At 41.6% G+C, this 15,324-nt stretch overlaps 1 protein-coding gene across 1 annotated transcript in view; it reads left to right on the plus strand.

Annotated features, from left to right (window-relative positions):
- LOC131103606 (alpha-1,6-mannosylglycoprotein 6-beta-N-acetylglucosaminyltransferase B-like) overlaps nucleotides 1–15,324 on the plus strand; it is a 52,657-nt gene that overhangs the window by 24,940 nt on the left and 12,393 nt on the right. The window contains exons 9-11 of the mRNA XM_058050010.1: nucleotides 11,640–11,771; nucleotides 12,684–12,817; nucleotides 13,006–13,136. Coding sequence (XP_057905993.1) covers nucleotides 11,640–11,771; nucleotides 12,684–12,817; nucleotides 13,006–13,136 — 397 coding nt within the window. The remainder of the gene's footprint in view (nucleotides 1–11,639; nucleotides 11,772–12,683; nucleotides 12,818–13,005; nucleotides 13,137–15,324) is intronic.

Genomic DNA, 15,324 nt, shown 5'->3' on the forward strand with positions numbered 1-15,324 from the left:
AAGCATCAGGATTGTGTTGTTTCATGGCCGTTGCGTGCTGTAAGGGGTGAAACCGACCTTTGCATGTCGATAATGTCTGTCGTTAAATAAGGTTTGAATAGGAAATGTTTTTTTTAGCCATCAATGAGAACAACAAAACGTAAAGGAATAAAGCATTTTTGAAGGAAAGGTGGCTAATTATTGGCTGCCGTGGTAATGTCGGCATATGCCAGTTTACCATCTAAAAGGATTTGGAATGTTATATTCTATATATAGATATATAATATATACACTCTAATGTTTTTTTACACTGTTGAAATGTGTGTGTCGCTATCCTTTTTGGGGGTGCTGATTCTTAACTTCCTCTTTCATGTATTCCGGCTTTGTTGTCATCACTCGAGGTGAACTGAAAGTAACGAAGCGCCTAATCACGGTGCTGTAGCTTTCATGATCACCTTTGTTGATACGTAGATGCGTAGATACCAGATACCGTAGACGCCCAATTCCTGTGTGCGTACTTCCTCCTCCTCCTCCCTGCAGAGAGCATTTTTGCCTGAGGGCTTGACAGCATCACCGCAGTTGGTGCACCTCCTCCCTGCTGCATCTCACTGACTCCAGGGTGATAACAGGCGTGTAGCTTGTCATCGGGCGCACTCACACACGCACACGTACACACACACACACACACACACACACGCCGCGCTTCTCCCAGCCAGGTTGGCGTTTCATTGCTTTCATCTTAAAATCTAAGCCTATTGATTGTCACATGAGCGAGGTGCAATAAGAAGAACGGAGACAGCCGACAGGTCCGTGATCTTTCAGAAAGTCTCCAGCTCAGGAAAAACACCCGAGTGCGACATTTGATTTGCAGGCAAGCTGCTGATGATGATGATGATGATGATGTCTGCTTGTTAGCGAGCGAAGCATCCACTGGCGTGGAGAAGAGGAAGTGGCTTTAATGACTTAGCGCTGCCCTTTGAGCTTCAATATCAGGCTGGGAGGGAAAGGTGCTTTGATAAGGGCACGCTCGGGGGAGGGGCGAGGTGGGAAATAGGCTGCGGCGGGAATGCCGCTCCTATTATTTACCCCGCTAATTGGTGTCACGGTGTATCGATTTAGTGCAGTGTAGCTCCATCAGGAACACCATCACAAGCCCTGAGGTAACCACGCGGGTTCTGGCGCGTGACCAAAAACTGCAGTACTTCCTGCCCTGACAAATACACACATGACCATATTCGGTTGTTTTTCACGAATGGTGGGCGTCGACTATTCAAGTATTGACGCTACAATGACGCCGTTCCCTGTGGCTCCGCCTTTTTCGTGTGCTTTCAGATATTCTATATTTATGTATTTACTAGGGAGGTCCGATATTGACTTTTTGGACAAAAACCGAAGTGCCGATATTGTCCAACTTTCAATTTCCAATAATCAGCCGATACCGATATGTGTAACACGACATCATGATGGAATGAACATATGTGTTGTATGCAGCGTTTTTTATATCGGTTTTCATAATCAGGAAAAAAAATCTGATACCGATATCGACTAATGTTACATTTTTACGCTGATATCAAACCGATAATTATCGACCATCCCTAGTATTTGGTTTAGATCCGCACCGATCTTCTATTGTGGAGTTCCATCATCACCTCTTTGTGTCTCTTATGCAAAAAACGTCAAATCTCATCGACTATTCAGCTTCTTAGCTTTCTTTGTCAATGGACAAAAACCGATGTGCCGATATTGGCCAACTCTCAATTTCCAATAATCAGTCGATACCGATATGTGTAACACGACATCATGATGGAATGAACATATGTGTTGTATGCAGCGTTTTTTTATATCGGTTTTCATGATCAGGAAAAAAAATCTGATACCGATGTCGACTGATATCACATTTTTACGCTGATATCAAACCGATAATTATCAACCATCCCTAGTATTTGGCTTAGATCCGCACCGATCTTTCTTCTATTGTGGAGTTACATCATCACCTCTTTGTGTCTCTTTCGCAAAAAAAACGTAAAATCTCATCGACTATTCAGCTTCTTAGCTTTCTTTGTCAATGGACAAAAACCGATGTGCCGATATTGTCCAACTCTCAATTTCCAATAATCAGTCGATACCGATATGTGTAACATGACATCATGATGGAATGAACATATGTGTTGTATGCAGCATTTTTTTTATATCGGTTTTCATGATCAGGAAAAAAAATCTGATACCGATGTCGACTGATATCACATTTTTACGCTGGGCCATCCCTAGTATTTGGCTTAGATCCGCACCGATCTTTCTTCTATTGTGGAGTTCCATCGCAAAAAAAAAACGTCAAATCTCATCGACTATTCAGCTTCTTAGCTTTCTTTGTCGCTAACAAACAACGGTAATTAAAGAGAGTAGTGTGTGTGGAACAAATCCATGCCATGCAACAGTCCTTTTATTGCAAATGTTGAACAGAAATCAGAGGTGAAGTGGTAAACGCATAGGAAATAATGTTGTACAAGCTGACCAATCACAGCCCTGATGGTCATGGCTCTGAGCCCAGTGAGGATGTTTTGTGTGTGTGTGTGTGGGGGGGGGGGGGGGGTGAATAAGGCCAGACCTTAACAGGGTTTATGGGGTCTCCTGTTTCAGACGTCTGACCTTCAGCCGGCTGCAAGTAGACTTCACTCCACTTCTGCATTTTATGGCCGCTCGTTTTTGACTTCAGCATCTTTGCTTCCGGCCAAGCGATATCACATTTTTACTCTGATATCAAGCCGATAATTATCAGCCATCTTTTAGTATTTACTGTTTTGCTCTATCAAAACTCCTGTCCGACCTGAGGACATCTGATCTGATTTTTTTTATGCGTGATCTCCATGATGCTGGAGGGTAGGGAGACCCCCCCAAAATGTATTTGGACATGGTGGCCCATGACCACCAAAGCAACACACGCCACGGTTTGGTTGCGTCATTCCGAGCTTCTGGATAAGCGCTAATGCTTAGCGATTGCGCATCTCCAGCTTGTTAGTAAATGTCCGTTTATGGATGCAGGCAGCGTATGATTCCTCCGGAGCTCATATTGGACTCTATTCATCAGGAAATAAAATGTGCAGCCTGAGGGAAAATATAATGGAGGGCTGAAATTGAAGCCAAGTGGATTTATCTGCGTCTGACGCGGTTTTCTCTTTGGGTGGGGAGGTGGTGGTGGGGGGGGGGGGTAACAAAACAGAGGCCGTCGTATGCACGCGTATGTCCCACTTGTATTTATGGCGTTACTAAATTGCTCGGTTATAGGCAACATTTGTAAATCCATTTAGCATGACTATTACCGGCTAAAAGCGTTGTACACGGCTCTCTACTGCGTCTTCTTGGTCGCCCACGTGTTATTAAATTGACTTATGGTTATGTGGGTTGTGCTCCCACAGATTCCCTCAGGCTGCCGTCTATTTACATCTCCCGTTCTTCGCACTCCAACCTTTAGGAAGAGGTTGGCGATGGCTCGGGAGTCTTCAGCACCTCGGAATTGTTGATGTGTACATTTTTTCTCCGCGAGGCGGTTTAGCCGGCCTGTTAGCGGTACCGCCGGGGGAGACGAGCTGGTGTAGTCCAGCGTGTTGTTGACACTAATTGGCACCAGTCACGCTCACTGGTTTACGCTAGCAGCCGCCGGTAGCTTCCAGTTAGGATCCCACACAGGCACATCTTGAACAGCATATGTCCTGCAAGTCCTGCTTTTTTCTACAAATGATGGTACTTTAAATTGGAAGGAATACTTCATCCAGTACTGGATGTATTTCACTCTAAAGACCAAAAGTACAGAATGGGTACAATGGGGAACTTAACAATGGGATACGCTGACTTCAGGGGAGAGGCGGGGTCCACCCTGGACTGGTGGCCAGCCAATCCCAGGGCACATATAGACAAACAACCATTCACACTCACATTCATACCTATGGACAATTTGGAGTGGCTAATCAAGCTAGCATGCTAGCATGTTTTTGGATTGGGGATGGGAACCGGAGTACCCGAAAAAATCCCACGCATGCACGGGGAGAACATGCAAACTCCACACAGAGTTGCCCAAGCGGGGAATCGAACCCAGGTCTCCCCATCTTAAGACTTTGTGGCCTACATGCTAACCATTTTTCCAACGTGCGGCCGGGTGAGTTGGAAGGACGGACCAGAGGCGTGGATCTGGACCTTGGGTTTCTCCACTGCCCACTAGGTGTCAGTGATGCTATATTGATAAAACGGTAACCACTGCAGGAACCGGACGTAAAAAAACCCCAAAATGAACAATTAACTCCCCCAATGCTAACATGTGAGTCTACATTATGTCAACTATATCGGCTAATACAAGCGTAGAGGTTACATCATAGTTAGAGGGCTCAGATAATGTCGAATATTGTGGAACTTCACTTATCACTTCAATAAGTTCACTTATCACTTCAATAAGTTCACTTATCACTTCAATAAGTTCACTTATCACTTCAATAAGTTCACTTATCACTTCAATAAGTTCACTTATCACTTCAATAACTTCACTTATCACTTCAATAAGTTCACTTATCACTTCAATAAGTTCACTTATCACTTCAATAAGTTCACTTATCACTTCAATAACTTCACTTATCACTTCAATAAGTTCACTTATCACTTCAATAAGTTCACTTATCACTTCAATAAGTTCACTTATCACTTCAATAACTTCACTTATCACTTCAATAACTTCACTTATCACTTCAATAACTTCACTTATCACTTCAATAACTTCACTTATCACTTCAATAACTTCACTTATCACTTCAATAAGTTCACTTATCACTTCAATAAGTTCACTTATCACTTCAATAGGTTCACTTATCACTCCAATAGGTTCACTTATCACTCCAATAGGTTCACTTATCACTTCAATAGGTTCACTTATCACTTCAATAACTTCACTTATCACTTCAATAACTTCACTTATCACGGTGGAGTCTGGTACCAAAAACCGTGATAAACCAGACAACATTGCAGCAGAAGTGGAATAAAAGCTTCCTCCGTGGAGCCAAGCGTATGTTTCTCAGCTGTGGAAAGTGACTCAGACCGTGACTCAGCGTGGCGGTCGATAGACGGACTCATGCACGCTATGGCAACCAATCGGTATTGGTAGGGGGTTAAACGCCTGAGCGGTGTCTACGTTTAATGAATCCTCCAAACGTTCCTTTAAGTAGAAGTAGTACCCATAAATATACTGCTTGTGTGTTGATTGGATATTTCATCATCAGCAGAAGGAAGCGGCCAAGCTCTGCCAATAAACACGAATACGAGAGGAAGAGGTCTTTCCATCCACATCTCCCAATGGTTCTGCCATTAGATGCTGATGGTCTTTGGTCTACGTATTTGTGGACTATGATCGAGTACACCGGTGGTTTAGCTCATCTTCAGGAGACTCCAAGTGGTTGTCCTGCTCGTGTCCTCGATGCTTGAATAACGTGAAGGATTTCATTGATGAAAACCTGCACCACACACATGGTACCCAGTGGAGGACTTTTCTAGACGCAAAGCGAGGCGATGGTGTGCCGTATCGCTCAGGGAGCGCCACCCCAAGAAAGGGAAAATGGAAATATGGGGAGAATACAAATAGGCTGCTGACTTTGCACTCCAGTTCTCCACCCCGCCTCCTCTCAAAATATCCCCCGAGATGATTTAATATTGATAACTCCGATACGATACAGAACCTTTACCAGGCTTAACGCCATGACACCTTCATGTAGTCTTACCTGGACGTTCATGAGCACGGATGTTGGCAGAGGTTTGAGCCCGCTGGCTGCTGCGTTCGCTGACCTTTATGCAGGAGGCGTTTTTGTAAATAGTAGGACACGGAGTAGGATTTCACAGAAATACATCTTGTAGAGGTACTGCACCATTGCAGTATCGGCGTCATAGGAAGATTTATAGGGAGCCCGGCAAGGTTTATTTTTGCAGTAACCGACCGCAGCTTCTGATGTGATGTACAGTATATACAGTATGTACAGTATATACAGTATGTACAGTATGTATTGTCAGACAGCGCCGATTGCTGACAGGCCAATAGTACGTGTGACTTCACACCCCTGACTCAGCATTGCGGACTTTCTCGACACAAAGACGTCATCCTGCCTGTGATCCTTCCTTGGAAGTTGGACTATTAATTAGTGTCGGTACCCTTTATACACGTCAGGTGGGAATATTACACCTACAGGTACGGTAATGGTAATGGTAATGGTTTTATTTCATTTGAACATGCATCAGATTACAATTGAGTGCATCCCATAATCAGTTCCCAGTTCCACATGTCCAAAAGGAGTAGGAAGAAGCAAAGCTTATTAAATCCTACCCCCCCATCTGGTACTTTTACAATCAGTAACTGTTACATTTGTTCACTTCCTGCTTTCCTAATATAATTTAAGTTTTTAAAAAAATATTATTTAATTAATTTTTAAATGTTTTAAATTTATTTGTGTATTTATTTATTTAAATTTAGCGGGACTTTGAGGTGAAGCAAAGCTAATTCTTAAATCCTACGCCTCTATCTGGTACTTTTACAATCACTAACTGTTACATTTGTTCACTTCCTGCTTTCCTAATATAATTTAAGTTTTTAAAAAATATTTTTTTATAAATGTTTTAATTATTTTTATTTATTTATGTATTTGTGTATTTATTTATTTAAATTTTGCGGGACTTTGAGGTGAAGCAAAGCTTATTCTTAAATCCTACCCCTCCATCTGATACTTTTACAATCAGTAACTGTTACATTTGTTCACTACCTGCTTTCCTAATATAATTTAAGTTTTTAAAAAATATTTTTTATAAATGTTTTAATTATTTTTATTTATTTATGTATTTGTGTATTTATTTATTTATATTTTAGCGGGACTTTGAGGTGAAGCAAAGCTTATTAAATCCTACCCCTCCATCTGGTACTTTTACAATCACTAACTGTTACATTTGTTCACTTCCTGCTTTCCTAATATAATTTGAGTTTTAAAAAATATATTTTTTAATTAATTTTTTAATTATTTTTATTTATTTATTCATTTATTTATTTGTGTATTTATTTATTTAAATTTAGCGGGACTTTGAGGTGAAGCAAAGCTAATTCTTAAATCCTACCCCTCTATCTGGTACTTTTACAATCGCTAACTGTTACATTTGTTCACTTCCTGCTTTCCTAATATAATTTAAGTTTTTCAAAAATATTTTTTTATTAATTTTTTAATTATTTTTATTTATTTATGTATTCGTGTATTTATTTATTTAAATTTTAGCGGGATTTTTGAGGTGAAGCAAAGCTTATTAAATCCTACCCCTCCATCTGGTACTTTTACAATCACTAACTGTTACATTTGTTCACTACCTGCTTTCGTAATATAATTAAAGTTTTTTAAAAATATGTTTTTATTAATTTTTAATTAGTTTTATTTATTTATGTATTTATTTGTGTATTTATTTATTTAAATTTTAGCGGGACTTTGAGGTGAAGCAAAGCTTATTAAATCCTACCCCTCCTTCTGATACTTTTACAATCAGTAACTGTTACATTTGTTCACTTCCTGCTTTCCTAATATAATTTAAGTTTTTAAAAAAATATTTTTTTATAAATGTTTTAATTATTTTTATTTATTTATGTATTTGTGTATTTATTTATTTAAATTTTAGCGGGACTTTGAGGTGAAGCAAAGCTTATTCTTAAATCCTACCCCTCTATCTGGTACTTTTACAATCACTAACTGTTACATTTGTTCACTTCCTGCTTTCCTAATATAATTTAAGTTTTTAAAAAATATTTTTTTATAAATGTTTTAATTATTTTTATTTATTTATGTATTTGTGTATTTATTTATTTATATTTTAGCGGGACTTTGAGGTGAAGCAAAGCTTATTAAATCCTACCCCTCCATCTGGTACTTTTACAATCACTAACTGTTACATTTGTTCACTTCCTGCTTTCCTAATATAATTTAAGTTTTAAAAAAATATTTTTTTATAAATTTTTCAATTATTTTTATTTATTTATGTATTTGTGTATTTATTTATTTACATTTTAGCGGGACTTTGAGGTGAAGCAAAGCTTATTAAATCCTACCCCTCCATCTGATACTTTTACAATCACTAACTGTTACATTTGTTCACTTCCTGCTTTCCTAATATAATTTAAGTTTTAAAAAATATTTTTTAATTAATATTTTTATTTATTTATGTATGTATTTATTCGTGTATTTATTTATTTAAATTTAGCGGTACTTTGAGGTGAAGCAAAGCGTATTAACCGCGGTATAGTCCGGCACTTCCTGCCTGAATAGCAATGACTGCGGACCTTCGGACTCAGACAGGAACAACCGTCACACAGAACGTCGGCGGAAAACCGCCGGCCTCCCCGTGCACTCTAAGGAGCGATCAACGACAGAGCTGTGATTTCTCCCGGGAACCAAAGCGTCGGCGTGCAGTCGCGGTGCGCACCTCTGTCTCCAAAACTATTTGATGCACTTTAATCCCTCTACTATTAGTTTCCTCACATTTGCATATTTCCAATTAAACCTCCGGCAGCATCTGAGGATCTCTGAGGAGCAATGTCACGTGACGCTTCACCCTCCGTTGCTGTGATACCGGAGCAGCTTTTACAGCAAGTTAACGCACCACGCCACGAGTGGACACGCTGGGATCGTTTCAACGGGTTGATGCTCAAGTCAATGGCTCAAATTGATGCGCTAATACCCACTTTAGAGGCTGCACGGCGGTCGAGTGGGTAGCGCGCAGACCTCACAGCTAGGAGAGCCGAGTTCAATCCCACCCTCGGCTATCTCTGTGTGGAGTTTGCGTGTTCTCCGGGTACTCCGGTTTCCTCCCACATTCCAAAAACATGCTAGGTTAATTGGAGACTCCAAATTGTCCATAGGTATGAATGTGAGTGTGAATGGTTGTTTGTCTCTTCTCCAGCAGATATCTACAGCTGTGTGTCGGCCCCAAGGTACCTTGCGTTTAACGTAAGCTTGACAAAGTGGCCCATAGACATGACCACCAGGTGGCGGTGTAGCAAGGTAGTAGCCGGAAAGGACTGACTTATCGCCCAAAAACATCCGTATTTGTCCACCAGCATACGCTTTTGATTAATCCTGTATTTCACAGAGGCCTTGGTTATATGATGTTTTATTGTCTCTCTCGTTCTTCTAGCGATGCTTTGGAAGTGCTCTCCTTTCATGCCGTCTTCATTGTGGAGCAAATCCTTTTTGTTGTAAGACTCAAGTTATTCGGTGGCGTGTAGCTCCATGCTTGGAATGCGGCGCATGCTGCAGCGTGCACGTGTCTGATGAAGTACAATTCATGCTATATAAATCATACGCAACCCAAGTGGGTCACGGAGAAATCCAGGTGATGCATCTCTGTCTGGTTCCATATTTAGCATCACGCAGGTGAGTGTGCTAGTTCACAAAAAAAACAGCATAAAGGACTATTTTTGTTTTCCTCCTCTTATGGAAATGATTTGTACATTGCAGACTTGATTGGACTCAATCTGGGCTTCACCTCAGGAACCCACCAAAAACACCAACACAAAGTACTCTGTATGAAATATAAAATATGTACCAGAAAGACGGTAAAACAATGCCATCTGGTGGATCAGAAGGTTAGTCTCAAACTCCACTAGAGCGGGAGTGTGAAATATTCAGTCCATAATCACATGTCTACCAAGTGACTCTATAATCATCACACTGCAACTTAACTATAAGGGGATGATAATAAGTAAGAACTATCTTGACTCTTAGCATATATGTTTACAAAGCAAGCGCCGCAAAGCATGCTGGGAAGCCGGAAGTACAGAAGTGATGCCGACTCTCATCATATTTTTTGCTGGGGAATTAATCGTAACAATCTGGCATTAAGGCTCTGGGCTGTTGTTTATAAAGTCATTCATGGCGGGTTATTCATGCATTGTAAATGCAAAGTGCAGCTCTCTGGGAGGCAACATTTACGGAACGTGGCGAGCGCCATGAAGGCATCATGGCTAACAGATTCAGCTGCAATAACACTTGAGAGCAGCCATCCCGCTGTTGTGTCAAAGATGTGCGGTTAGCTGTTGCACAGTTGATGATGATGGGGGTGGGGGGGGGCGCCAAAACAAACCGTGGACAAATTGGGCGCTCGATGCCGGCCGCTCCTGTGTACGCTTTGTGTACGCTTGAACGACCTCGCCATCATCATCCTGAGAGCGCTGACACGCTTCACAACGGAATTGGGCTCTTTTCATTTGAACTGCGCACCTTCATCCCAGACAAAAGGATATGGCTTTGGATCAGCAGATCTCAACAGGTTTGGCTGAGGGACCCCCCAGGACCCCTTCATGATGAGCGGGAACCAAATAGTTTATTTTTCCACTCAAGTAGCTTTAATGATTGAATACAAAGTCTACATTTGGGGTATATAAAATATCAGAGGGACGCCATAAAACCAGTTTCATTCATTTCAGGAACAGTATGTTTTTATACATGAACTCAAAATAATTTGTCTGTAATGGTTTTCTTTTTTAGTCCCGCTAACGTTTGGTCCACATTGTTAGGTCCGACTTATTTCCAGAGCGGGAACCACCTGAGTTCTTGAATTCTTTCAACTGGGAAGTAACTAAGTGACTGAAAAATAAGTTTAACAATTTATTTGGAGTGAAGCAAGGGCCGCACACGGTGGACAAGTGGTTAGCATGTCGGCTAACTTTGCCATTGGCTGGCCACCAGTCCAGGGTGGAACCCGCCTCTCCCCCAAAGACAGCTGGGATAGGCTCCAGCATGCTCCAGGATAAGCCAGAAAATGTAATCCATCAATACAATAAATAGAAGATGGATGGATGGAATATTAGCGGTTGTAATGCCAGCACTGGAGAGAACGGTCAGCCACATCGCCAAGGTCCAGCGATCGGTGATCTGTGAAGTGAAACAGAGTTCTTTTTCCTCATAAGTCTTCATGGAGGCGGTTCCATGATCAGGAAACTGTTTGTTGGTGTATCGGTTTGATCTGGTCTCAACCAGTCTTGGCTTGGTGGCTAGGCGCCTCAGCCAGGAGTCAGGAAGGTCATTGAAACCAAAGACCGGACTCGGGTCAGCATCTTGGTAGTGAAGCATCCATGTGTGGGTGACCCTGGGGGCAAAGTGGGTGAACCCACCAATTACTGGACACGCGGTCTACAGGAACTGAACCCAACCTACCGAAATAAAACACGCCAGTGGAACTTTTGATTCCAGAAGGTCCAACTCAAACCAAAACATTAAACACGTTAACCCAATCTGTTTTTCCCGTAAATATGTAAATCCCCTTCAGGTTTTTATTTTATTTTTATTTTTTGCTGCTCAGTGAAGCCAGCTGTGAAATGTTTACTTTTGGACGTACGATGCGGTACCATCACAGCCCTAGCGTAGCAGGATGTGGGCATGGAAAGGTTCCACTGTTTTCTCCCGGTGCGTTGAAGCCCTTCTTGCAATCCAACAACATTGCGTTTGTCACATCGAAGTGCCGGCGCAGACATCGGCGTGCATCTAATGATGAGCTTTCTGTAAGCCTTGGCGCCGTGTGACACTCACACGTCCACGGAAGGCACTGCCGGCAAAGGGCAGATTTGTGGCATCTCCGAGTGGAAGAGGCTAATGATATCGTGTCTGCAGGTTTCTGGGCGTCCCTCCTGGAAGAGGAAGCTGCCCCCTGACCGGGCCTCTGCCTTTCGACCTGATCTACACGGACTACCACGGCCTGCAGCAGATGAAGCAGCACATGGGGCTGTCGCTGAAGAAGCACAAGTCAGTATCTGTGGATCATCTTCGATCGGAGTCATGGCGTCTAAACGCTAGCTAGCTACCTTTGTGGTGGGATGGGACTTTTGCTTGCTTGGAATCGGTCCTGTGACTTTGAACGCGTCAGCAAGTCTTTTGCTGTGGGTGGGGGTGGGGTGGGCTGCTTTTGTGCTTCTTTACACGGTATTGAACCAAATGCAGTTTTCTTGTTTGAGACCGCTCCTTTAGCGTTTTTTTTTTTTTTGCATGTTTGGAAGTACGTTATCATACCAAATACATTTAATACGTCCATGATACGTACATATAAATCTTCCATACATTGATTTTAGCCTTGTCGGTGTGATCATTGCATGTTAAGTGCCGAGCCGGTCTGCCCATTTAACAGCAATGCATTGTGGTCCAGCATAAATCACCTACTGTATGTTTCATAACAACGCTAACAGAATAAGAACACTTATGGCAGGCGTTCTGTGTACTCCTTAAAAATGTATGCATCACCTTTATCGGCTGGTTGGACGACCATGTAGTACTGACACGACTCCTTTTAAATGGTCGACTGTACTACTGTATGTACATGTAAAGCCTTATGTACAGTACAGTACAGTACAGTACAGTACAGTACAGTACAGTAGCTGCCTGCTATAGAAAGAGGATGGACATGAGCACCGCATGCTTAATAATAATAATAATAATGAAATCCAATACCAAACTGTACTATAGAATAAGATATTCCACTCAATTATTCATACACTAATTTCTGTCCCATAATTGAGGTATAAATAATTTTGGGCTTCACTGCGCCTATAGATATAATCATGTTTAGTACGAGCGAAAACCAAGATTACTCTTAGCCACCTCGTTAATCAAGGTGAGCTTTGTTGCTACGACGACTTCACTGGGGGTCACGTGTCATCCCAGGTGCCGCGTCCGTGTCATCGACACTTTCGGCACGGAGCCGGCGTACAACCACGAGGAGTACGCCACTCTGCACGGCTACAGGACCAACTGGGGCTACTGGAACCTCAACAGCCAACAGTACATGACCATGTTCCGTATGTGGACCTTTTACTTCCTGTCTCCTTAAAGTCTGGAGGCCTCTAATACTGCGCTAACTATGAAAATATTCTATTTATGAATAAGGAATTTTACCTCACAGGAATTTCAGTCAGTTCTACACACTTTTTCACGTTGTTAAACCAACCTAAAACCGGACTTGGATGGTCCGGTTTCTCCCCTGCAGCTCACACCCCGGACAACTCCTTCATGGGTTTTGTTGCCGAGGAGCTGAACGACACGGCCAGAATGAACATCCAAAGGAACAAAGTCCACAACATGGCGGTCGTCTACGGCAAAGAGGCTAACATGTGGAAGGTTGGTGTTACGCAATACTTGTAATATACCTGCCGCAATACCGGCACGCTTTTCAAACTACGTTGGAGTGTTCGTAACAATTATTCATCTGAATGAATAAGTCATTAACTAATTAACAAAAGGCTTTTGGAGCAAACATCCAATCACAGTAATCGATGCAGATGCTTCCTCGTCGGTGTTTGTTGTTGTCAAGTGTGTTTAAGTCTAATGTCGTTAACTTCAAGTTAGTAGTTTCTTAATTCTTTGCTCCCATTTAATTTAAGTTTCCATCCCGAAAGTGACTTCCTTGTCCTGGAATGTGACCGGAATGCTAAAGCTGTAAGAACATGTTGTTTCTTTAGAAACTGGTAAGGTTTCTCACCGGATCTTTGAAGCAAGCCCCATGATGTCCCCGATGGTTTCCTTTTCAATCCGCTTTGTTGCAACAAGCCTTGGCAGGATTTCACACTTTGGAAAGTTCACATTGTACAGAGTGAAGTAACGCATATTTGCAGAAAATGCACCGCCGCATGCTGCTTGCGAGGGCTGAGAAGGATTGTTGGACAATACTCTGAGAAGAAGCACGACCCTTGCTGTTCTTTTTTGATCGTTCCTTTCGGTCGTTCCTGGTGTCATGGCGGTTAATTGGTTTCACACCCGACCACAAGTGTCCACAAAGCAGGATTCAATATGAATCCTTAGGTAGAGCATAGACATTGACCTCCTAAATGGGTTTTTGTTACCCTTATTAGAGCTCTCTAAACATGAAATAACACCCCTATAGTCACCTTTACACTCATGTTTCCACAAAGCAGGATTCAATATGAATCCTTAGGTAGAGCATAGACATTGACCTTCTAAACGTATTTTTGTTACCCTTATTAGAGCCCTCTAAACATGAAATAACACCCCTATAGTCATTTTTACACTCATTTTTCCACAAAGCAGGATTAAATATAAATCCTTAGGTAGAACATGGACATTGACCTCCTAAACGTGTTTTTGTTACCCTTATTAGAGCCCTCTAAACGTGAAATAACACCCCTATAGTCACCTTTACACTCATGTTTCCACAAAGCAGGATTCAACATGAATCATTAGGTAGAGCATAGACATTGACCTCCTAAACGTGTTTTTGTTACCCTTATTAGAGCCCTCTAAACACAAAATAACACCCCTATAGTCACCATTACACTCATGTTTCCACAAAGCAGGATTAAATATAAATCCTTAGGTAGAGCATGGACATTGACCTCCTAAACGTGTTTTTGTTACCCTTATTAGAGCCCTCTAAATGTGAAATAACACCCCTATAGTCACCTTTACACTCATGTTTCCACAAAGCAGGATTCAATATGAATCCTTAGGTAGAGCATAGACATTGACCTTCTAAACGTATTTTTGTTACCCTTATTAGAGCCCTCTAAACGTGAAATAACACCCCTATAGTCACCTTTACACTCATGTTTCCACAAAGCAGGATTCAACATGAATCCTTAGGTAGAGCATGGACATTGACCTTCTAAACGTATTTTTGTTACCCTTATTAGAGCCCTCTAAACATGAAATAACACCCCTATAGTCATTTTTACACTCATGTTTCCACAAAGCAGGATTAAATATAAATCCTTAGGTAGAGCATGGACATTGACCTCCTAAACGTGTTTTTGTTACCCTTATTAGAGCCCTCTAAATGTGAAATAACACCCCTATAGTCACCTTTACACTCATGTTTCCACAAAGCAGGATTCAATATGAATCCTTAGGTAGAGCATAGACATTGACCTTCTAAACGTATTTTTGTTACCCTTATTAGAGCCCTCTAAACGTGAAATAACACCCCTATAGTCACCTTTACACTCATGTTTCCACAAAGCAGGATTCAACATGAATCATTAGGTAGAGCATAGACATTGACCTCCTAAACGTGTTTTTGTTACCCTTATTAGAGCCCTCTAAACACAAAATAACACCCCTATAGTCACCATCACACTCATGTTTCCACAAAGCAGGATTAAATATAAATCCTTTGGTAGAGCATAGACATTTAGCTGCTAAACGTGTTTTTCTTACCCTTAGTAGAGCCCTCTAAACATGAAATAACACCCCTATAATCACCTTAACACTCATGTTATGAAATATTGTGAACATGATAAGCGATAATAAGACACTCACCGTTAGCGTCGCTGTTGTAGTATCTCGATCGCAT

This window comes from Doryrhamphus excisus, chromosome 15 (genome assembly GCF_030265055.1).
Source record: "Doryrhamphus excisus isolate RoL2022-K1 chromosome 15, RoL_Dexc_1.0, whole genome shotgun sequence".
Lineage (NCBI taxonomy): Eukaryota > Metazoa > Chordata > Actinopteri > Syngnathiformes > Syngnathidae > Doryrhamphus > Doryrhamphus excisus.